Source organism: Stylophora pistillata, chromosome 4, assembly GCF_964205215.1.
Source record: "Stylophora pistillata chromosome 4, jaStyPist1.2, whole genome shotgun sequence".
Classification (NCBI taxonomy): Eukaryota; Metazoa; Cnidaria; class Anthozoa; order Scleractinia; family Pocilloporidae; genus Stylophora; species Stylophora pistillata.
In genome coordinates, this window is record NC_142522.1 from 28,832,356 (window position 1) to 28,857,973 (window position 25,618).

Below are 25,618 nucleotides of genomic sequence, written 5' to 3' on the forward strand. Positions count from 1 at the left end.
CATTTGTCACTGGTGTTAATGTTAGTTCTTTTTATACCTCCAAGTGAGATATCAAACTACTTATTAAATATACTCATTTCTTATTCGTATTTGTTTTTTTGTTGTCGTTGTTGTTGTTTTTCTTTTGATTCATTGTAATTCTAATAGTCCAGCCTGTTAACTCCGTTTCTGAACAAAGGCAACTGGGTTCGATATTCACTGTAATACAATATATATCGTTACCTTGGTGGTCCACGGAACGACGAGGTTAAAATCGGTACTAAATTTCGTGGCAGACTGTCAAGATCATCAAACCACACACTCGGGTAGTTTGGAGAACAGTCTTGTTAAAATGTCTTTCCACTGATGCCCTGTTGTACCTCGATTGGACTTATCAAATTTTGGAAACGAATTTAAGGATAACTAAGCATGCTGTTCTATTATCTATTTAGGCCAAGGGTGTTCTGACAGCTTGCACGTCTGCTATGGTAACCTGTTATGCCGGCATAACAATAAAAAAATGTCCAACAACATTGGCATTGGTTTAGGTACTATAGTCAACCACTATTGACAGGTAATCGTGATCAGGACTGTGGTTAGTGTGCAAGTGCTATCCAGATTCACTGGATCTTTAACTTGCTCTTGGTCACCAACGAACCAATTATCCAGAGAAATGCAGACGCAATGAAAATTCCACGAATGACACCAATGTAAGCAGTAGGAAGTACTGAAAAAAAAGGAAAATAATGTAAAAAACAAAATAACCATTGTTTTCCCTCATGTAACACTAGACGACATAAAAATGGGTCTGCAGTGAGTAAATATGCAATGTAGTCGTGGGTTACGTACAAACCACTTGTGAACAAGGAACATTCTTTTGCTAAAAACAACACTTTACATGTAGGTGGTAAATCCCTTTAACTATCTAGTAGACGTGTAGTAGGAATGAGCAAATGGGAATTCAGAGGTAAAAGAAGCTTCCTACTTCTGTAATTTTTGTTGTTATTTAAATAGAATGAAATACATTGTGAACTTCATGGTATGATTGGCATATCAGTGCAAGAATTCATGCATTGCCATTTACCTCCAGTATCCAAGTTTTGTGAAGACAGCACAAGGTCTACAATGAGGAACAACAGACAACGGAATAACTCCATGTACGGGGCATACCACCTTTAATTTTAAATGAACATATAATAACAAATTAACAGATGTGTTTACAGTAAATGACCTTTGTGATCAGAAGGCAATTAACAAACATTTTTGGATGTACAAAAATGTTTCTCAAAGACACAGTTTATTGCTAAATTACCTACAACTAGAACCAACACTTGTACAACTTAACCTGATGATAAGTGAACCAAAATATATTTCACATATGATTACTCCTTTAAGCCATTCAGAGTCCTTGACTGCAATGTTCAAAGCTCAGCTTACATAAGCATTCTTGGTAGTTAATTATCACAAATGGCTACTACTAACTTGTTATCAAATAAAGCTCCAACACTTGAAATCGTGAAGAGGAAATAAGAGATAACTCCAAGCACATGAAGTTGGCTCATAGACTGCAGGCATAAAACAAACAAAAGTACCTTAAAAAAATAAATGTCCTGGGCTATTGAACAAACATTTGACCAAACCTAGCATCTCGTTGGAAACTGTCTCATTTCATAATAAACTGAATTTGATCTAACAAAAGATAAGAAATAATTTAAAGTAACTCAACAGGGAAGTAAACTTAAACATAAAACCTACCATCCTTCTGGCAATTAGTAGTTGATATGCCACAATGGTTACAGCAAAATGCACAAGTACATAAATATTTCCCGAGAATGACAACGAACTGTCATACTTCTGGATAGGATATTCAATCTGTGGAAGAAAAAACACATTTTGTTAAATACTTCTGTGAAATTTTACATAACACTCATTCCCAATTAAGCGCATAAAATAAACAAATAGGAAATTGCTAGAGGGAATTTATTCTCAAGATTCTACACAAACTGAATACCTCTGGTAGGTCTGCAGGATCACCCAAACGAGGCTTTCCTGGAGTCCATCCAGGTCCTTTGAACAGAACAGCCAACTATGGATGTAAAATAATTGATTATTTGATAGGAATTCACTAATTTGTTGTAACAGGTTTAGCCCTTTTTAACAAAGAACCAAGTTTTTTTGGAAAAATCCAGTTTTCAGCATTAAACAATCAAATGGGTCTATTTAATGTAAAATCAGGTGAAAAAGTTAGGGTTAGGGGTATTTTTTAGGGTTAGGGTTAACAAAGACTTGTATCCATGGGAGATTATTTCACCTAATGATTATTATGCATCAAAGTCCAAGAAGAGTCCTTGTTGGCAACACGGTGTTTGTTCTTAGAAGAGACAATTTGCTTTCACATTGCCACTCTCCACCTTGGAGAATCTTCAATTCAAACTGCAGGATAACTAGTGATGGAGTGGCATCCCATTATGGGTGAGAGGGAGGGAGGGGGGGGGGGGTGTCAGTACTCCCAGGCATGTTGTTCCTCAGATACTAGGATATCAAGTTCAGGTGATGTGAGCCATTTGACTTGCATGCAGAACCAACCTTTGTCTATCTAATCAAAGGGAAAAAGAGACTCTAGGAGCAATATTTAAAATAATGTGTCATTACTATAAATTATAATTACAAATGCCTGGCCATTTAAAGAATTATTTTTCATTAATTTCAAATCTAAACTGGAACAGTAAGTTCGTGGAATATCCACGAGGGCACAAGAAGTACTCTTCAGTAGTATTGTGTCTTTTGTGCTTACCTTGTCTTTAAGTCCTGGTGTTTCCCAAAATGTTTTCCAAATATGACAGAAGTGACAAAGCTAATGGGAAAGAGAACGTACAGCTGATGAATTTATTAGATGTGCCAATTGGCCCCACTGGTCAAATCATGTGCTGCTTGTTCTACTTAAATGTTTGGTACCAGTCAGAGTTCTAACCTGAGTCCAAATGGGATCCCAACTGGCCAATGGATGAACCAGACCATAGGCTATTTCTTCATCTGTTTCAGCTTGAAATGTTCCTAAGATTTCATTTCAAACCATAAATGACTTCAAAAAGATAGCAATGTATAAGTCCTAAACCAGACTAAAGTAAAACCCATCCATTGTGGAAGGCAACTGGCCCTTAATTAATAAAGATATTTTTTTCAAAGTAAAAAAATTAGTATCTTTCCGAGCACATTTTGATCTCAACCACATGACAGGTGCCATACACAGTATTAGACATCTAAACCATAAAAATTCCTCACCAAACATTCGATCCCAAATAATCAACGTGCCACCTGAAAAGAAATAATGTACAAAATAAGGCTGAAAATTATGTCAAGCACAAGTGTCAGAAGCCTGATCCTGTAGAGTATTTTTCTTGGTCTTCTTAACCAACTGCACTATTTCTCTCCAGTCAAAAATAACAGTTGAACTCAAATTTCAGCATTTAAAATCCTGGATGTTGGAAAGTTGAGCATCAAATAAAAAAAAGCATACATGAAAATCAATTTTATTGGCAATTCTCCACAGTGCAAGGCTACAGTGAGAAAATTTTATGAAAGTTTGCTCAGGTGAAGAAGTTTTTGTGTGGGGGAAGGGAGGTGTAGGGGAAAGCAACAAGTTCAATGAACAAAAAATACTTTACATTATTTGAACTAATTCCTTTATCCTAGCTGTCATTATTTAAAGCATGAACTTCAGGTCTAAACATACTTACCATAGTTTTTATCAATACAGTATGGATTTCTCCCTGAAAAAATGAAGGTTAAACACATCATGTAACAAAATAAATATTAATAATAAAATCATATTTGAGAGGTTTAGTTTTAGCAACTCAATCAAAAGAAAAAAAAGGCTTCAAAATTCAAACTGACAGTAATTAACCAAAACTATAACATTTATGTTTACCATGATGCACACGATGATGACTTGGAGTGTTCAGAATATACTCAAGAGGTCCAAGGGAGCGCACTATCTGTTTATAAAAGCAAGAAGCACATAACTTCCAGGGCTCAACACTAAAGGCAGCCCACTAGCCACAGACAAGTAGAAATTCAGTTTTGGCTAGTGGTTTTCAATTTCCACTAGCCAGTTTGGCTTGTAAACAAACTGAAATTGTCGTAACATCCAAGATGTCACTAGCCACTTGGCTAGTAAGTTGAAAAGTTAGTGTCGAGCCTTTGCTTCATTTTTCTTTTGTTAATTTGATTTTGCATTGTTAGAAATTTAAGAATAAAATGACTGATTTGACTGTTAGATTGATGGATATGAGCACCTCAGTGCACTGGTTTTTAACAGAGTCAATAACAAAATAACTCTTACCTCTGTGTGAATCCAGAATTGGTAAAGCATATTGAACTGACTATGCACAAAGAAAATCGAAGGAGGCACCACTAAGGCCAAAGGCATGTAAAAAATCTGCAATAATTACAGCTTTAAATTAACTTTCACTAGCAAAAACTAATTTTTGCTAACTAATGAATTATCTCATCTGAATAAAAGTGTAAGGTGTCTCATTCAGTCAGCAACTTTCAAACTGACCAAACTAATTTAAATATTGTTTCACTAAGGAGAGTTTATTGAATAACCACAAAATACTATACTTACAGCAGAAGTGTAATTTTGTACAACTGATTGCCTTAAAGCTGTTGTAAGGTTGTACTCCTCAGAACTGTGATGCACCTGATGTGCTGCCCACATGATGTTGATCTCTGCAACAGTTTACATGCTTAGGACTCAATCTAACATTTTACAAATTAATACTCCATAAAGTTACGTGAACACAAGTGGTGAATAAGGCCACATCCCACAATGACCTTGAACAGGATTTATTGGCCCTGAATTCCGGCCCTTACCCTTTTACAGACCACATCTGACAGAATGGTACCCCCCTGTAACATATCATCTACAAAAAAAATTGGTATCCCAACATGTATACGTTCGAGCAACCACACCTTCAAAAATTCCTTCGACTAAGGAAAGAAAAAATTAATTTTGCATTAAAAATTCTCCCACACAAAACCCTTAAATCATCTATTTTTATTTAATAGCATGCAACAGCTCTTTTCTATCCCTCTCTCATAGTCTCAACACCTCATAAATTCCTCATCCTCTCGTGGCTTTTATCTATCGAACCATGTAGAAGTCAACCTGGGGCGGATCCAGGATTTAGTCAAGGGGGTTCAGAGAATTGTCCCCCTCTGGAGGGGTCCAAGATGTTGAAAATTAGGTCTTCAGAAACATGATTTCCAGTGTTCTGAGGGAAAATTTAGGGAGTTTGACTGAACCCCCCCTGGATCCGTCCCAGATCAACCCCTTTAAATCTGGCTGAGTGTAAATGGTACAGAGAAATTTTGCAATAAATCTAAAATTCAGAGGAGAGGCCTTTTTCTACATTATATTTTTCGTATGATGCACGATCCTTCACAGTAGATAGCGCTATTTATGCAATAGTGAAAATCAGACCTGAAAAAAATCAGGCCTGTACGGGATTCGAACCACTGACCTCTGCAATACTAGTGCAGCTCTCTACCAATTGAGCTAACAAGCCAACTGGGAGCTGGCCGTTAAGTTAATTCTTCACAATTACAACAACAATTTATCACTTATAGAGCACTATTTACAATAACAGATCAACAGCGCTTTACAATCAATCCTAACCCGCCCATCCCACCCCAGGGGAGGACATCCATCACACAGTAATCTCATGCGTGGGAAATTAACGTCTCCTACCCCTAACCCTGTAGGAGACGGGACCTCCATTTATTCGTCCCTATCCGAGAAGACTAGAATATCTAAGCATTTCCTGATGTTATAGAAAGGTAGCATATTCTTCTCAATTATTTTAAGACCTTGAGTGTTGGTCCGACCGGGGCTCGAACCCTCAACCTCCCGCACAACAGTCCAGCGCTCTATCCATTGAGCTAACCGGGAGGCGGTTAGCTCAATTCATAATAAACCCGTGATGATAAATCAGATACAATGAATATATGAAGTTTTCATTGTATCTGATTTATCATCACGGGTTTATTACAAATCAACTTAACGGCCTGCTCCCAGTTGGCTTGTTAGCTCAATTGGTAGAGTGCTGCACTAGTATCGCAGAGGTCAGTGGTTCGAATCCCGTACAGGCCTGATTTTTTTCAGGTCTGATTTTCGCTATTGCATAAATAGCACTATCTACTGTGAAGGATCATGCATCATACGTATTTAATACCGCAGTTCAAAATATATGAACTTCATATATTTATTGTATCCTATTATTTCTTTCTGAAGTCACATTTTAAATTTACACTCAGTCTAACTTGAATTTTCAAAATAATAAGCTGGGGTTGAAGCATTACTGATGATTCTAAGATAACATTTTCTTACTATTCATAATGTGTAATACAAATATATCACAGAAGGACTTGATAAGAAAAAAAAAACTTTGCAAATAATACTTTTATTACCGTGAGCAGCTCTGTGGAACCAATAGTAGATAAAATCAACTCCAATAAAACAAAAGTACCATGTCCCAGGATAATCCCATGGCAAAGTAATCAGATTAAAGTTGTCAAAAATGAAAACGTAAAGGGCAAGTTCAGCACTCAATATGATTATTCTGTTGGAAGAGAAAAGATACAAATTGTCAAGAACAGATTAAGGGCCATACTTTTTACCCTGCCTTGTAGTGTACATTTACCACTGGAGGAAAGATTTAGCAACATTATAATCATAGGACATGTGGGTCAAATAGTTCACCCAATAGGAATTGAAATTTAAAAAAAAAAAAAAAAGATAAAGTATTCAAATAACACAAATGAAACAGAGTAGCAAAGTTGAAAGAGACAGCTAAGCATTATTTAGTACATGAGTTCCTATCATATCACAAACAAATAAACATCTTTTTACTTTGACAACTGTGACAAAGTTCCTGCTGCAATGGAACTGAATGCATCATTCAACCTTGCTGGTGGAAGTCTGGTGAGAAAAGCCAATATATACTCCAAAGCTATAGCTCCAAGGAAGAAAGGAACAGCCTAATATAAGACAAAGATAAAATAAATGCTAACTTTCCAGTTAAATATGACAGACAAAGGGATCGGCTAACAGTGCAAATGCCACGAGAGTGGCCTCAGCTGTCAATAACTCAATAATTTAATCTAGCTTTTCCTTAACCATTATATGATCTTTTCTAAGTTTTTTGGTGCATAAGACCCCTCCAAAGGTTACCATCACCCATAGTCTATTGTACCCTGTATAAAAAGCAGGTCCTCAATTTTCAAACAGGGGCCTTACTGCCTTAGTTTAGTCTTGGATTTTACCATTCATCTTAAAAGAATGGAAAACGTTAAATCTCTAATATGCCTTTGATTTGTGTTATTTGCAATTTTTAAGGTAAAATTCAGTTATGTGGGCTGTCATGGGTGACAGATTTCATGAGAGTCGTTCACATAAACTCAAGTTTGCATGCCAATAAAAGGAGGTTACACTATCTTGCAAAATATAACAATTATCATCCAATGAACTTTAAAAAGGCTCGTTACAAAAAATGAGGTAGCTCTGCTGGTGGCTTTGCGATAAAGTAAGTAGACTGCAGTCGACCAAAAAAACTAATTTATTCCAGTACTTACTTCATTCAGATAGTCTGGTACGTCATCAAGTTTGGCAAACGAAGCTTCTTCGGGTCTCACTGCATACAGAAAGCGGCGAACGCCTTGAGTGAAAGACAAATTCCCAAGGAGAGGCTGACGATCAAAAGGAATTAAACACAGAAATAAGTGATCCACTTTCACTATAAAGTTTGAATTGGCTAAATCTGGCAAGATTTCCGAATAACCCCATACTACGTTATGCAGACAGTGCTTGGATGAAAGAAAACAACAGAAAAACAATAGATTACCTTTAGAACTAGGCCAAGGATTTGTTTTAAAATAGAGAGGTAATAAACTGAAATCTTTCTATCCAGCGATCACAGCTGAGAAGTAAGAATTTGGACCTTTATTTACATTTACGTACATAAACAGAGGTTGCAAACGTGATTGACCAATATCTTCTGATACTTACCTTATTCATGGCTGACACAGACAAACTCTTATATTTTAAACTGTGTTCTCAACGGTGACGAAGATTGGAAACCACTAGAAATTGATGATCAGCCCAAAAAAGGAACATTTGGTTACTCAACATTGCTTAAGGTCACTCAAGGTCTCTCTTCTGTTTCCTGTATTAACGTTTGTTCGAATTACCGCTGTCCAAATGTTAGCTTTGAATTTCCTGTCGGAGGGTCTCATGCTATTGAAGTGTGATAAATGGCCATGCAAATACTGCGTCACCTATCAAGTATATGAACGCCAATCTATGTTCTCACAGATCTGTTTGATTGTCTTCTCCGTTCTCGTTATTCTGCGAGAAAGGTAGATCAAGGCTGTTGAGTACCAAGGATAACTCAGGTCTTTGTTATGAAAAAAAAAAAAAGAATAGGGAAAAAACACTCGAACTAGCAATTGAGAAGAGAAGGGTAAAATGAAAACTCCCATATCGTTGAAAGAAGGCGCATGGTCTTCGAATGTGATACAGCAAATTTCAATTGAGTGAGGAAAAAAAACCTTAAGGTTATCAAAGAACCAATTACGACGTGAAGTAAAAAAACTGGTAACCAGCCAGAGTTCAAGAGAATCGAAATTTGCTCTTACTTCTGATAAATCTGGTGGAAATGGAAAAGTAGGTCTACTGCGGCTACATAACTGATTCATGGTGCGTTTACTCGAATAAGCGCCGCGGCGCTTATTAATTTTCGCACCTCAACTGCGGTGCTTATTCTGAGAATCTAAAATTTCCAGCTTGGATGGGCGTGCCTCTTCATCGTAAATGACATGGTTATTCGAGCCCTCCCTGTGGAGGTCAAGCCGCAGCTTGTTGAAGAGATCTTCGAATCGGCAAGCACTGTATGGATACTGGGGCGCTTATTTGAAGGAAGTGCTTAACAATGTTTTGTCTCAAATGCGGTGCTTATTCGAGTAATGCGGTAATTGCATTTCAGATTGGTTCAAAATGACATTACTCTTTCCATGTTTTTATACGGCGGGTGTGGTGGGGGATGGTGGCGGCTTACGTTCATTCCCGCCGTCATTTCGACTGTCACTTGCTTGAGATGGTCATTTCACATGCCAACTATCAAGTAAGACGGAGCCTCAAATAAACTGTAGAAACCTTTCCTTGGTCTTTTGAAGTCAACATGTTTCATGTCATCTCGACCCCCGATATTACGTTCCTTCCAAGCTTGACATTTCGTCTTTGTCACTTGCTTTAAAAGGTCATTTCATATGACCAAAGTGAACAAAGTGTAAAGTTCTTCTTCTGATATAGGCTTAAGCTGTATTAGAGTTCAGTATGGGATCTCTTCATTTTCCACAGTCAGTTTAATTGCCAATCAATTTTCTATATCCCCCCCTTAACATTTTGTTTTTGATGACTGACCCCCCTCTCCGTTTTCCCAGAAAAATGTATTACCCCCTTCAAAATCTTCCACTACGTCGGGTGTTTTATCAAAGAGTTCCATTTTTTAAAATGTTTACTGAATACAAATGAATGCGCATTTCCACAAAGTTCCGTTTTCGGCGGAATCCATCCCGATCGTAGTCGTATAAAAGTGGTTTAAATTTCCAATTTTATCCGGTGCAACTTGGAAGGAGCGTGAGATTTAAATTGCCTTAAATAACTGAGATATTAAGAGTTTCCCAATTGTTCAAAACCCATAAAAATGGAAGTGTACTGGTACTTCAAAAAAATCAATAGGCCGCACTTTCTGTAAAAGACTTGTTGTCAGGGACACAGAGTTGAGTCTTGGCATCCTTTAATTAAATGGCTTCTCAGTTCGCACGCGCTTCTCTAATCTTGCATGCGTCATTACACAAAACTAACCGTTAATCTCTGTTTCAAGGTAGTTGATCTTCTCCTTTAGTTGTTCCTCTTCTCTCACATACTGAAATCAATTATGTAAGCACATTAATTTTAGAATTAAGTGAATAAAAAAAATTGAAGACACAATGTGCCAACTTACGGCGGATAGATAGTGGAATGTCACGGAGTGACATCATAATCTAATGATTTTAGCGGCGCGCAGTTTTTCCGACATCTCTTCATGAAGGAACCTTTTCAAACTCACCTGAACATCTTTGATTCAAAAAATTCCCTTTTGCTTTTAAAGTTTCTCCGATGTTGAACGGACTTAAGTTTGAGCTTAGTTTGGGCGTTGGGAGGAAACTCAAATACGATTCGAATTGAACCAATTACGAACTATTTTCGCAGCTCATCTATCGAATAAAGTCAACTTAAGCGTCCGACGAAAAAAAAACCTAAGATTTTTCTTCGTGCTCCTCCCTATAACAAGTTCTGACTTAATTGCACTAAACGTTTAATTTAAGCGAAAAACAAACAGCCGTAATGATTGGGAAACACCCACCTCATTAACCATGATCCTTTGCCCCATGAGAGGCCTCCAGAGGCTCATGATAACTCTCAGCGGAACGATTAGTGACATTGACTTCTTCATCAACTATTCTCGCAGAACTGGATTTCTTCACGGACTCTTGCTGACCTGTGATGTTTTGTTCATTTTGCAACTATTATCTTCACTCGAAGTATTTGATAAACACGAAAAATTCACTCTCTTTCACTTTGCTTCAGTAAGAACCGAGCTCTTCATGCGAAAAAAGTTTCGATTGTTTATGACTGGTTGCATGGTAACGCGTTTGTGCCGTCACCTCTTGACATCACGCCGGAGTTGAAGCGTTAAGCCTGGGCACTGAAGTTTTATTAAAGCGCCGAAACCAGATTAAAAATTAGAACTCTTTTACAAGTGTTAAATCGTCCAAAAGGCTGAAAATATTGTTTACAGCTCATCAATTACCCATGCGTCACCGAGTCATCATTGACATGCCTCTGGTCCATCTTCTTACCCATTAGTTCTGATTCTCCTTTTCACGCACAAATCTTTTAAGACAGTTCAGTGCGCTCGGGAGCGCTTAGCAGACTTGGCACCACGATCTCCTACCAAACGGCGTGTCGGCAGTTAACACAAAATCTATTTAAGAGGAACTTATATCATGGATTTTGAGTACACGCATAGCATGCGTGCTGGCATTTGGTGCAAAGATCGATCTTAGGCAAGCCTTTCTGCCACGTCTTTTTTACAGGGACTTCGAGCGTGCTGTTCGAGCGTGAAAATCCGGAGGATGCAAAAAATCACATTACTGAAGGAGCTTTCGCCTTCGAGAAATTGGTCTCCCATTCCTGGCTAAAGGCCATCTTGCACAACAATCGACTCTGCTTTTTTCGTCTTAACGAATCTCGCATTTGACTGATCTCGCTGCAGATTTTAGCTCCCCCTAGCGCTGTAAAAGAGGGTTCACCGTTCTTTCAACCGTTAATGGATAGAAAAGTAACGTCAAACAATTTACCGAATCCTCAAAGCGCTCCCGCTGGCTGAAGGGTTTTAAAAGAAGAAGGCTTTCTCCCATTACAAAGAAGAAGCAAGCCATCTAAGGAGAAAATGAGGGGTAAAGCTAAAAAAGTAATGAAACAATCACCCCTATCTTCATTTCTCAGAGGTTGGATAATCATTGTTCATTTAGATAACCGATAAAGGCGTGTTCATTCCAATAGGAAAAAATGTAGGTATCATTGGCACCAAATTGTACTTATTTGATTTTCCTTCGATTCTACTTTCTTATTTTTCTAGAAAATTTCACATGTGAATGAACCTGGCGCAGATTTTAATTTCCGTAAGCGCCCCCAGAGAGGATTTACTGGCTCATCAATTACCTTTTACAACTCTTCTACTTCATTTAGAGAGCCCCGCTTCAAGGCAGGGCGACTCAAAAATTGATTAGAAACTCAACTTACTGTTCTCCCCCACGGAAATCTTTAGTAAAAGGCGAAAGATTTGTGCGTGAAGGAAAACCAGAGTGAAGGACGAGAAAGATGTAGAGTGGTATGTAGAGGATAACTCCCTGGCTCAAGTGGGGTCTATATTTATCAGTTATGCGGCTGCGCACCAAATGCTAAGAAAAGTAAAAGTCTTAAATATACTGTTATACGAAACATAAAATTTGCGTACAATCACAGGTGGTGATGTTTTCCAGGAAAAGGATGAGAACGACCCCGACTTAAGTAATGTTTAAGCATCAATATGCAAGGCGACGAAAAAGAAACTGAAGCACTCATTCATGCCTAGGCACTAGAAACCAGATTAGAAATTAAAACTCTTTTACAAGTGTAAAATCATACGAAAAGCTGAAAATATTGTTTACAGTTCATTAATTGCTGTCTACGATGTTAAAAAAAGAAGGCTTTTCTTAAATACAGATCATAGATTTTATGTTACGAAGACTTTCTCCCAACTACCTTCGAAGTTCTTCATTGTGCTGTGAGTCCGCTTTTAGATTTTTCAGTTCGTTCGTAATGTTTGAACCATCTCTCTCCGTCGCATTTCTATACTGGAGCTTCAAATGTTTGTAAGTCGGACACTTATTCCAATTGAAATATTTCCTGTCGGGCCTTTAAAGCGGCAGGGTGATGGGCCAATTGAGAATCTCCGAGAAGTTTTTCAATAGCATCAAAGACAGCCTGTTTGTCTTCCTCTGTTATTTCTAGCTTCGGCACGCGAGCCCACTTTGTATTACATGCTTTTCGAACGTCGTCGATTAGAGGCTGTGGAATGGTAAATTGTTTGCACCAGTACATGAGGTTCAGGATACCAGTAATATCCATGTCGTCCGCACCATTTATAATGGAGCCTGGACCCAAATCAGGTATGTACAGCTTAGCAATTTCCCAAGGACCAAGATTCGGATCCGTCCACTTGCTGGGGTCACTTTGTTTCCAGTGTGGTTTTGATCCACGGTGATAAGCAATTAGTTCACATGCCCATGCACATTTTCTCAAATCATGACCCAGCTTTTTACATTGGCAGGGCCCCGCATTAGGAAGAGCCGTAACTGTTTAATTTCTGTATGTGCTCATACAGAGAATCCATCTCTCGTTTGAGATAAGGCCTCAGACCCTTGGAAAGTACTCTTACTAAGGCATGACTCACAGCGAGCCAGTTCTTGTACTTTGGTATGGTTAGTTCGCTTGCAAGACCAGCTGGTACAAAGGAATGTGACGTAGACTCCATGCCAGGGGAATTTAGTTTCGCCTGTATGAAAATAACAAAAAAAGACCTTTTTGAGACATTAACCGATTCCAATGCTTTGGCCTTTTTTTCTTCTTCTCTCCGGCCTCCCGCATATTCCGTCTTCTCTCCGACTTAGTGTGAAAACATTCATAGAGCGTGATGTCACGTTTCCTTACATCGACGGCTCCATCTCTTTTTCAGTATCAAAGACAACGACCTCTCAGAACTGCCAAAAGTGTTTGCAATCGCTTAGCTATCAGACTCTTAACTTTTGGTGGAAATTCGTTCTGAACGATATGCAACAAAATTCCCAGGCTTGGAGAACAGAACCACTCAGTAAAGAGAAAAATAAAAGTTACAGAAGTTTTTCCTCTTGATTTTTTTAAATGTGAGGTGAGAGAATTCCCTTTCGCCATTTTTTCAAATTCGAAGAAATTTAAAGCAATCTTGTTTATGACGGGACCGTGTTCTTGTGACTTGTATTTCAAGCTTTACGTTTCCCCTCTTCTAAAGGCTAAGTCAAATAACCGATGCCCTCTTGTTCCGTTCTGAAACACACCAAGAGCTTTCTTCATTTCAATTTCAGATACAACATGAATATTAATTTATTCTTTATTTTTCATCACCTCACAAGGGTTTGAAATTACATTCAAATTAACAAGATGGCGGAATGTCGTTCTACATCAGATGTGTGGTGATCGAAACCTCGCCAAATGCACAATGTAGATGTTTTGTATCCCTCCTATATGTTTGTAGTAGATAATTAGTAGCATGCTAGTGGACAAGATTTGGTACTGTTTTGCTTTAGTTAAATTTAACGTTGCTTTCCTGGCTAAGAACACGTGGGTTTTCTACGACGAAGAAGTAAACAAACGATCTCGTTATGGCCCTTGCCAAAAGGTATTTAACGACTTATTCTGTTTCTATTCTGTAGTATATTTAATTTACGCCTTAAAATGTCTGTAAAAATGATATTCTTCGTGAGACATTTTGTCCGTCTCATTAAGTATGATTTAATCAGTATGGATACCGCTCGCACGTTCGACTAATTTGAATAAAACGGCGGTATTTTACGTGTTGCAACTTTTAGCAGAGGGTTATTAAGCAAGGAAACAATTTCAGTTTGTCCAGTGTAGGTGTGATTGTCGTAGATAACACAGCCAATAGTATTATAAACTTTTCTGCCTCAAATTTGAAAACCAAGGAAGTTGTCAGAGTAAATTTACCCTTCATAGTCTGACGTCCAGGACGGATGTTTGTAGATTGGAGTATTCTGGATTTTGCTCATTTTTTTCTGAAATAATGACAATCAAACCGAAGTTTGAACATATGTGTTAAAATCCATGCAGAAATTGTTGCCTGTGAAATATTTCTTATAGACAATTAACCGTATAGATTACATCGAATACACTTGAGTAGATTTACAAAACAGCAGTTTTCCTTACCTTGTGCCCCAACACATCCAGGAATGCAACTTTCATGGAGGTTTAAAATCTGGTTTAAAACACCCTACATAATACAAAATCACAAATCCATGAAGCAGCAGACCACACTTTCTATCAGCTTATTGGCCAAATGACTTCTTTGGATGCTAGGAGAGTACGGCAACCGTGAGTTCATAGAAAGTGTCGCCTTTTATCTTAACAAACATGGCTTTATATACTTCATATATTCATTGTATATGATTTATCATCACTGGTTTATTACGAATCAACTTAACAGCCTGCTCTCCCAGTTGGCTTGTTAGTTCAATTGGTAGAGCGCTGCACTAGTATCGCAGAGGTCAGTGGTTCGAATCCCGTACAGGCCTGATTTTTTTCAGGTCTGATTTTCGCTATTGCATAAATAGCGCTATCTACTGCGAAGGATCGTGCATCATACGTAAACATGGCTTTATGTAGATTCGACGATAGGTTTTTGACAAATAAGAGCGGGAATAATATCTCAATTATTTATTGTTTACTTTTTTGAGGGTATCATTACCACCCTACCCCACCCCTGTCATTTCAGCACGAAGTGGTCCTCCCATTCTAAGCACAAGAATGGTGTTGTAGGTTTTTGGCCAGTAACAAAATTTTGTAGTTAAATTTTCAAATGAATCGAATAAAGAACTGGTACACGAGTTCTACGATCCAAAGCCGTCACGTAACCCCAACTGAACTTGACGCGGCTACACAAAAACCTGTCAGAATAACTTTACCATTTAAAGACCAAAAATCGGCCGACACAGTAAGACATCAGCTGAAAGATCTTGGCCGGAAAATCGGAACTGACCTACAACCAGTTTTCACGAGTCGTAAGATCGAGGGAAAGCTCAAGATACAAGAAGAGAAGCCCGCTTTAATTAACCACCAATGCGTTGTTTACACCTTTAAATGTGATTCGTGCGATGCGGATTATATCGGTTATACCACACGCCATCTTCATCAACGCATAGAAGAACATAAAGCCTCTGTCATTGGCAAGCATCTGAAAGAAGCCCACAGTGTAGCGTCCACTAGCCTAGAGGAAATGTTTTCCATTCTCAAGAAATGCCGCGGAAAAATGGACTGCCTAATTCACGAAATGCTATTCATTCGCGAACAAAAACCAAAGCTAAACACTCAGTCTGACTCAATATGTGCAAAAGTATTTATTTAAACATATACTGCACGATCTGACATGCTAAACACCAATAACAATGAACGCTCATTATTCTAATGAAGTTATCACATTTTATTTGTATGTAATCTCTGAGCTACAATTTTATATTAGTTTTAACATTTTACTTGATAATGAGGTCATGCAGACTTCGAAACGTCGTAGTTTTTTTACCGTTAATTTTTATTATCAAATTACTACACTGTAGGAGAAATGCAAATCATGACATAGGTAGTGGTTGAAAGGTAACCTGTATCTAACCATTACCGTATTTTCCTTCTTAGACATAGGCAAATATATAATGAAATTGGATCACGTGACTGATCACTCGGACAGGCAGGCACCACAAGATAACAATCTTCCTCAAAGCTCAGGTAATTAGTATTCCCTTTTATCTTGGAAACGAGTTGTAAATATAAACATTTGTTATGCCCCGGCTAACCAAGAGAAAATGAATGTACCATTCAGTATTTTCTCTTGCCCCGACTCAATAAAGGAAACCGTTGTGGAATAATAGATAGATGAGAATTCTTAAGAAGTAAAGTGAGGATGAATATTTTTTGGTACCGAACAACTTTCTGGGAAACCCAATAAAAAGCGGGAGTAGGGCAGGGGGGAGTGGGGGAGTAGGGAAGGGGGGAGGGTGGGAGTTTGGAAGGAGTAAACTGCAACTAGACAAGCATCTTATCCAGTTGAAGTAACTCCTTCTCATTTCATAATGCATAGAACGGTATGAGCTGCGGTAAAAAGGACTGGTTTGTGAGCTTTTTTACCTTATCTTTAATACCTCAACACAACAGTCTCAAGGGTTGTGGTCTAAAACACCAATCACTGATCATAACCTTTATTAGGGTATAATCACCACTTTCTTATTTTATCGGGAAGATCTTTCATTTTAGAAGAGTACTTTACTTTGTTTTGGGAGAATGTTCATTCAAATTAGTAGCCGTTGAATAGTCGCCTGTTTTTGACCATTGTCTTTTTCATTGCAAATCAAGGCAAACGAACTGTAGTAAAATCGCGTGATGACATGCCAGGGCAGGTACACAACTACAAGATAAAGGTCATCCTCAAAGTTCAGGTAATTATTTTGTGCTCATAATATTCCATTCTTTTATCCTGGCGAGGTTAGTTTTACCATCACATATTTTTGTTTGCCTCAAAGGAAACTACCCTGGGACTATCTGAGCCGAGTTTACATCAACTAATAGACCTGGTAGAATGTTAAAACGGTATAGCCAACGGTCTTTGGCTCTTGTCTCCCATTTAGCAGTCCCTGAAAGGCACATTTCCTACCGCGTGTAATCCACTTAACTCTCTTTAAAGGTATCCGTGACGCGGTAATTCAACTAATACAGATAGGAAAGAGAGATTGTAGAGCCAATTAGGTTTGATTGGCAAATAGCGCCTCTCTCTTGTCACCCCCACCCCTCCCCCCAAAATTACCCATTAACCACACGTCGATGGTTCCTCCGACGAAAGGGTCAAAGGCTTACAACTATAAATATACAGCTATATCTTAGTGATATCCCTGTCTTTTGTAGTATTCAAAACTGTTTCTCCATCCAAGAGTATATGTAGGGCTAGCGAACTGACAGAGAAAACTGCAAAAATAGTGGCAACCTACATCAGATACTTTATCTTTATCATCCCCCACCCAGGAGAACAAGGAATTATCCCGGTGTCTTGGTGCCACAGATTACAGCAATAAGCACCGCTAGCTACGAGCAACTCGGCTTTAGGACCCCACCCTCGCCGCATACAAAAACTTTTACGAAATATTTCTCCCTTACTAGGATTTCCAACTGATAGAAAAGTCAAGAAAAAGATTGAAAAAGCTTCATAGATGTCAACATCCTGGATATGTCTGGTTATGGATAGAAGTCAAATTAAGGATGATGGTGAGTTGATGACTTGTTGGATACCGTTGTTAGCTAGGTCTTGAGAAATTGAAAATTTGAATTAAAGGTATAAAGGCTGATAGTTTCGAAAGAAACTGTTTGGGGTTGCGTCGGTGGGGGTAACGAAATAATTTGGATATATCAACAAAGTTGAAATGGTAAATTGGCCACCGTAACGATTACAAAAGCTGACGTTTCGAGCGTTAGCCCTTCGTCGGAGCGAAACGAAGGGCTAACGCTCCGACGAAGGGCTAACGCTCGAAACGTCAGCTTTTGTAATCGTTACGGTGGCCAATTTACCATTTCAACTTTGTTGATATATCCAAATTATATTGAATTAAAGCTGACTCCGAGATTAAAAAGAAAAGACCACAGAAACCCTATTTATCAACACTGATTCGATTGTAGTTGTTGCTGTTTTTTTTCAAGTTCGGATGAAACTGCGCTTTAAAGGTAGAATATGCAATAACTTATAGCTCCCTATTTCTGATAGTACTTTTGATCAAATGCAGCTTTAACGCACGTCGTGAAAAAACGGTTTTAAATTTTCTCACCCGGACGATTTCGCACAAAAACTCGTTTCACGGTTTACAAACTCTTCTCTATTCGTTTGTTAGATAAGTATCGTTTAGCATTCTCTTTCATTGGATGGTTACGTTAGTACCAAGTGCTTTATTAGAATTTGCTTTGATTGGATTGTTACATTAGTTTCCCCCGAAATTTTAGGATTATCTTTAACTGGATGGCTACGTTAACTTTGTATCTCGCACACTTTTAGAATTCTCTTCAATTGGATTGTTGAGATAGATAGATAGATAGATAGATAGATAGATAGTTTATTATCAAAATAGACTGCAGCCATAGGCTAAATTGCGTGCTTTTCACAATCTTTGATTATATAAGACAAAATCAGACAACCAATTACAAAAATGCTAAGACCTAAATAAAATTACTAATATAACAACTATAACTAATATACAGCAGTGGGAGCTAAAAATCTAGGTTAGCACACGCGCATATAGCCGGGACAAATGAAGATTTAAAACAATCAGTGCGAAAGCGCGGCATGTTAAAAACGCGCCGGTGTCTAGTAAGTGAAAGATGCCTCTCTGGCATATACAATTTCTTTGGCATATACAATCTGGCTTATACAATTTGAGAGATGGATTTGAGACAGACAAAAACAGATCCGTACATAATTTCATGCGTCTGTCATAGAGCGAAGCTAAACCGTGCCTTTCTAAAGAGTCATGGTATGACAGTTCTGGTGAAATGATGGATAATGCGCGTCTTTGGACTCTTTCAATGTCATCAATGTCATAGAATATTTGTGCGCAGTATTCCAGAACAGGACGTACAGTTGTTCAATAAAAATTAATTATGTCATCCGCTGGAACGCGGGCTCTCTTCAGGAGGACTAAAACTTATAATCGTTTGTTTGCTCTTTTTATAACATCATTGATGTGGTTGTTCCACTTAAGGTTACACGAAATAGTCACGCCTAGGATCCTAGCCGACTCTACCGTCTCTAATTCTTTGCTATCTACCAAGAGGGGAGTGAAATGGTGTTTCTGCCTTTTGTAGTCGATGATCATAACTTTGCATTGTTATCTTAGTATCTGGCACACTTTCATAATTATCTTTAATTGGTTTGTTTCGTAAGTATCTGGCGAATTTTACAATTTTTTCGCATTGGATTGTTACATTAGTATCGTGCACACTTTCAGAATTCTCTCTCACTGAATTGTTACGTTAATATCTTCCTCACTTTTAAAATTCTCTTTCATTGGATTGTAACCCCAGCATCTTGCATAATTTTGGATTTTTCTTATTATGATTGTTACTTTAGTATCACTTTGAGACTAGGTTTACACTAGAGGAAATTGTTCCAGATTCGTGATGAATCCGAAACGTTTTAGTACCGGATTGATTCTATCGTTTGACACGAAAGTGGACGAATCCGAAATAAAAACTTTCCGGTTTGGTCGTGTCTCCGAAGATTTTGAATCCGCAATTTAAAGTGGGAACTTTGAATCCGATAACTTTTGAATCCGGTATTGTCGCGTAACCGGTTTTTTTCTCGAATCCGGATATTATTTCCACCAGCAATCTTTTGAGTTTGCGGTGAAACAAAAATGGATCTGGTGCTAACATTGCTGGCGGTCTCCGGTTGCCTAATCTTGTTGCAGGTTCAGGCGATAAATTTTATCATGTGTACCGCAGTGTTTCTGAGGAAACGCAAATTATTATTGTAAGGAAGTTGAACGTCAGCCACACTTAATCGCCGACGACGTTGATGGCTTGGCATCTGTCCAACTCAAATTTGCCTCAGTGGCGTCTGGATCTACTCTAGCCTTTTTCGGGGAGGCATTTTCACTTTTTCGATCGAACCACGAAACAACACTGGGCTTGGTAACCATTTCATTTCGAATGTTCCCGAAGTTGTCGTTGTGTGTAAGCTGTCAGGAATCCGAATATCCTTTCAGTGTAAACGCCTACGACTCCGTATACTCCAAAATTAATGAATCTGGAAACATTTACGAATCCGAAAAACTCTCCTCTAGTGTAAACCTAGTCTTAGAGTTCTCTTTCATTGGAATGCTACGTTAGTATAAGGCCCACTTTCAGAATTCTCTTTCATCGGATCGTTACGTCAGTATCTTGCGCACTTTTAGAATTCTCTTTGATTGGATTGCTACGTTAGTATCTTGCACACTTTTAAAATTCTCTTTCAGTAGATTGGTACGTTAGTATCTTGCGCACTATTAGAATTCTCTTTCATCTGATCGTTAAGTTAGTATCTTGCGCACTTTTATAATTCTCTTTTATCGGATTGCTACGTAAGTATCTCGCACACGTTTAGAATTCTTTTTAGAGTTACGCTTATATATGGCCCACTTTCAGAATTCTCTTTCATCGGATCGTTTCGTTAGTATCTGACGCGCACTTCTAGAATTCTCTTTCTTCGCATTGTTACGTTAGTATCTCGCGTACCTTTATAATTCTCTTTCATTGGATTGTTACATTAGTTTATGGTCCGCTTTCAGAATACTCTTTCATCGAATCGTTACGTTAGTATGTTGCGCACTTTAAGAATTCTCTTTCATCGGGTTGTTACGTTACTATCTCGCACACTTTTAGAATTCTCTCTCATTGGATTGTTATGTCATTATCCTGGGCACTCTAAGAGTTTTCTTTCATCGAACTGTTACGTTAGTGTCTCGCGTACTTTTAGAATTCTCTATCATTGGATTGTTACGGTAGTATCTCGTGCACTTTTAGAATTCTCTATCATTTGATTGTTATGTTAGTATATCATGCATTTTTTTAATTCTCTCTACTCGGTATGTTACGTTAGTATCACGCGCAGTTTTAGAATTCTTTTTCATGGCTTGTCACGTTACTATCTTGCGCACTTTTAGAGTTCTCTTTCATCGGATCGTTACGTTAGTATCTTGCACACTTTTGAAATTCTTTTTTATTGGATTGTTACGTTAGTATCTTGCGCACTTCTAGAAATCTCTTTACTTGGAATGTTACGTTTGGATCTCTAGCACTTTTAGAATTATTTTTTATTGGATTGTTATGTTAGTATCTAGCGCATTTTAATCATTCTCTTTTATCGGATTGTTACGTTAGTATCACGCACACTTTTAGAATTCTCTCTAACTGGATTGTTGCGTTAGTATTCTGTGCCCTTTTGGAAATCTCTTTAATTGGATTGTTACGTTAGTATCTTGCGTACTTTCAGGATACTCTTTCATCGGACTGTTACGTTAATATCGCAGGCACTTTTATAATACTCTTTCATTGGACTGCTACGTTAGTATCTGGCGCACTTTTAGAATTCTCTTTACTTGGAATGTCACGTTAATATCTCAAGCACTTCTAGAATTCTTTTTCATCGGATTGTTACGTCAGTATCTTGCGCACTTTTAGAGTTCTCTCTCACTAGATTGTTACGTTAGTATCTCGAGCACTTTAAGCATTCTCTCAAACTGGATTGTTACGCTAGTATCACGCGCAATTTTAAAATTATTTTTCATTGGCTTGTTACGTCAGTATTTCGAGTACTTTTAGAATACTCATTCATTATATTGTTACGTTAGTAACTCACGCACTTTTAGAATTTTCTCTCACTGGATTGTTACGTTAGTATCTTAAGTACTTTCAGAATACTCTTTCATTGGATTGTTACGCTAGTATCTTACGTACTTTTAGAATTCTCTTAAATTGGATTGTTACGTTAGTATCACGCGCAGTTTTAGAATTCTTTTTCGTTGGCTTGTTACGCTAGTATCTTGCGCACTTTTAGAATTCTCTTTATAAAGGTTTTGTTAGCACCTTGAGCACTTTTAGAGTTCTTTTCTATTGGATTGTTACGTTGGTATCTTGCGCACTTTTAGAATTATCTTTCATCGCATCGTTACGTTAGCATCTGGCGCACTTTGTGAATTCTCTTTTAATGGATTGCTGCGTTAGTGTCTGGTGCACTTTAAGAATTCTCTTCGACTGGATTGTTATGTTAGTATCCCGGGCACTTTCTGTATTCTCTTTGATTGGATTGTTACGTTGATATCTGGTGCAGTTTTAGTATTTTCTTTATTCGGATTGTTACCTTAGTATCATGCACACTTTTAGAATTCTCTCTCATTGGATTGTTACGTTAGTATCTCGAACACTTTCAGAATTCTCTTTTATTGGATAGCCACCTTATTATCTCACGCACTCTTAGAATTCTCTTTCATCAGATCGTTACTTAAGTATCTGGCGCACTTTTTGAATTCTCTTTCTTTGGATCGTTACGTTAGTATCCAGCGCACTTCTAGAATTCTCTTTTATCGGATCGTTACTTAAGTATCTAGCGCACTTTTTTAATTCTCTTTGATTGGGTCGTTACGTTAGTATCTGGCGCACTTTTAGAATTCTCTTTGATTGGATCGTTACGTTAGTGTCTGGGGCACTTTTTGAATTCTCTTTGATTGGATCGTAACGTTAGTATCTGGCGCACTTTTAGAATTCTCTTTGATTGGATCATTACGTTAGTATCTGACGCACTTTTTGAATTCTCTTCGATTGGATCGTTACGTTAGTATCTGGTGCACTTTTAGAATTCTCTAAGATTGGATCGTTACGTTAGTATCTGGCACACTTTTAGAATTCTCTTTCATCGAATCGTTACTTAAGTATCTGGCGCACTTTTCGAATTCTCTTTGACTGGATCGTTACGTTAGTATCCGGCGCACTTTTAGAATTCTCTTTCATCGGAACGTTACTTAAGTATCTAGCGCACTTTTTGAATTCTTTTTGATTGGGTCGTTACGTTAGTATCTGGTGCACTTTTAGAATTCTCTTTGATTGGATCGTTACGTTAGTATCTGGCGCACTTTCAGAATTCTCTTTGATTGGATCGTTACGTTAGTATCTGGCGCACTTTTAGAATTCTCTCTCATCGGAACAATACTTAAGTATCTGGTGCACTTTTAGAATTCTCTTTGATTGGATTGTTACGTTAGTATCTGGCGCACTTTTAGAATTCTCTTTGATTGGATTGTTATGTTAGTATCTGGCGCACTTTCAGAATTCCCTGCAATTGGATTGTTACGTTAGTAACAGAAATATAATCGAGATCCCAGATAAGCTTAATAGTCTTAAAGTTTCTAACAAAAATGAATACTGTTTTCTTTTCTTTTTTTTTCTGTTTAAACGGCTTCACTCTTGGAACTCTAGTTGTTGGGAAGTTAAGTCGTAAAAAAAATTAAAGGTGTATACTCCATAAGTAGATATTTTCATGCTGAAGTTCTTCCAGCGTTTAACATCAAATTAATAGAACATTCAATAAAGATCTTAGAGTCTCAGCCTGATTTTCACTGTCTAAGCTCTAGAGGCTTAAACCAAATTATAATTGTATGCTCAAAAATGGATTTTTGTGTTTAGCAATGACTTATATAGATCTTTTTTATCATTATTATTTTTTTACTTTTCACGTGACCTCTTTTAAGATCTTTGAGATTGATTTTTAAAATTTACGAGCTCTTCGGACTTAACACAAATTGGAAAGTATTTTCCATCAATTGACGTTTGTTTATTAAATTTTCTCTGTTTCACTATCAAATGATATATCATTTCATTTTAACATGAATCTTTAAAAGTGTGCGAGCTTATCATTAGAAATATTTCAGCTCTTTAGCCAAGCTATAACAAAATTGCACAGTTTTCTCAAGAGTTGGTTTTTGTCTCAAATATTTACAACAGTTTTTCATCAGCTGCATGATCCAGTTCTCCTTTTTAGAGTGATTCAATGAGAAAATTCAAGGCCTAATTATTTAAATTCTGAGCTCCTGAGGCTGAAACCAATGGATAGAGTATGCTCAAAAATTGATGTTCGTTTCTCTTATTTTTTGCGAAGTTTACCGTTAGCTCATATCAAACTTCTTTTAACGTTATTTGATAAAAATCTTGGAAACCTAATCGTTACTAAAATTCTTAGCTCTCAAGACAAAAAGCAAAATTAAATAGTAAGCGTTATCAGACTTATCATCAAATGATAAAGAAATGGTTCTGACTTGACTCCCAAGATCTGATTGTCAATTTTCCCTTCTCGCTGCCACACATTTCCTTTTAAATTAGTCACGAGAATTTGGTGTTAGATCAAGATAACAAAACTGCCTCATACGTTTGAGTATTCTCATTACCTGTTTGTCGGATTCTTTGTGGATATTAAAGAGAGAAGTTACATGTTAATCACTTTGGGAGTTAGAGGGTTAATAAAGGTAGGACCCCAAAGAGATCTAGTTTCAGTTTGATTTATTCAAATAACTTCACTAGGAACCACTTTTTGAAAGAAATAGATGCCTTGATTTCATAACTTTTACAAAAGCTGTTTATCAGAGAATGATTTTAAAAATTTATTTCGTCAAACTGAAGTGATTTACAGTTTTCCATTTTCTTGAAAAAAACGCCTCTCAGCCATTTATACTTTATTGTTATTTGCACATTTACTGACTCTTATCTGATTTCTTTTTATGGTTCTATCAGCATTCGAAGCGAACAGGAACTTCTAAGATTTTTGTGACTAAATACTTTTTTCGACTGTCTGGCGGGTCGAAAATCTGAGCATGACCATAGTAGTTCATTAAAAAAGGCACTCTGCGGATGATCAGAGTTGTAGCTTAAGCGAGTAGAAACTAAATTTATGCTATTATTGCATGTAAATTCCTTCGTGATCCCAGAATAAAAATTTACTGGCGAGCATAGATTGACTAAATCTTGTTGCTTGACTGAAAATATTAATTTTCTGCTCAAAATGAAACGGTCTAATGGGTCTAATGCCAGAAACAAGCAATCGAAAAGCTCAGATCTAACCTTAAGTCATTTTGACGACAACAGCAACGGTAAAGCAACAGCAACAAAAACAGAAAAATTCCTCAAGTTTACCATAATATTCATCAGTGATCGATTGAATTTATTTAATCTATCTAAGTTTATTTAGCCGTCCTTTCCGTAAAATTCTGATAAAGTATGAAGGCGGGTAACGTTTTTCATGGTTCAAACTCTTGGTCTTAATTTTTATTTCCTTGTTTCGCAGGTTTCTTCGACCACCCAAAGCTGGATACCAAGCCGGGAACCCTATCAGCCCGAGACCAGAGACAAATATCAATCTTGGAAAGAAGCTAAATTAGATCGACCCCAATTCATAAAAAAATATATGAAAGATTGGGGTTTAATCCGTCCACCATCCCCCAACAAACCCGCCTCCATTAGACAGTTGAATATCTGTCTACTTTGGAAAATTAACCAAAAGCGGTTCCCTTCCCACACCCGTCAATTTTAGTCAGCTGGCTGTGGGGCACATCTTCTAAATCAGTCAACTTGATATTAATTACAGTACAGTATTATAATACAATCCTTTAATAT

At 37.5% G+C, this 25,618-nt stretch overlaps 2 protein-coding genes and 1 non-coding gene across 4 annotated transcripts in view; 1 reads left to right on the forward strand and 2 right to left on the reverse strand.

Annotated features, from left to right (window-relative positions):
• Positions 1-391: 391 nt before the first annotated feature.
• Positions 392-8,189, reverse strand: LOC111328858 (alkylglycerol monooxygenase). The gene is made up of 16 exons (XM_022933394.2): positions 8,048-8,189; positions 7,615-7,728; positions 6,893-7,020; positions 6,451-6,602; positions 4,607-4,710; positions 4,322-4,417; positions 3,908-3,974; positions 3,717-3,749; positions 3,262-3,294; positions 2,951-3,033; positions 2,774-2,833; positions 1,991-2,065; positions 1,735-1,851; positions 1,462-1,544; positions 1,064-1,152; positions 392-706 (listed from the first exon to the last, which is right to left on the reverse strand). Exons 1-16 carry the CDS (start codon positions 8,054-8,056, stop codon positions 600-602), a joined length of 1,350 nt encoding a protein of 449 aa, XP_022789129.2. The 5' UTR covers positions 8,057-8,189; the 3' UTR covers positions 392-599.
• Positions 8,190-11,836: 3,647 nt separating this feature from the next.
• LOC148733223 (U5 spliceosomal RNA) lies at positions 11,837-11,953 on the reverse strand. Its single transcript, XR_016000885.1, has one exon. It is a non-coding gene; the product is annotated as a U5 spliceosomal RNA (small nuclear RNA).
• Positions 11,954-16,073: 4,120 nt separating this feature from the next.
• LOC111328861 (uncharacterized) overlaps positions 16,074-25,618 on the forward strand; it is a 71,894-nt gene continuing 62,349 nt past the window's right edge. For both annotated transcript variants that reach the window (XM_088758723.1, XM_088758724.1), the window contains exon 1: positions 16,074-16,174. In XM_088758723.1, the coding sequence (XP_088614849.1) occupies positions 16,102-16,174 (73 nt within the window). In that variant the 5' untranslated portion in view covers positions 16,074-16,101. The remainder of the gene's footprint in view (positions 16,175-25,618) is intronic.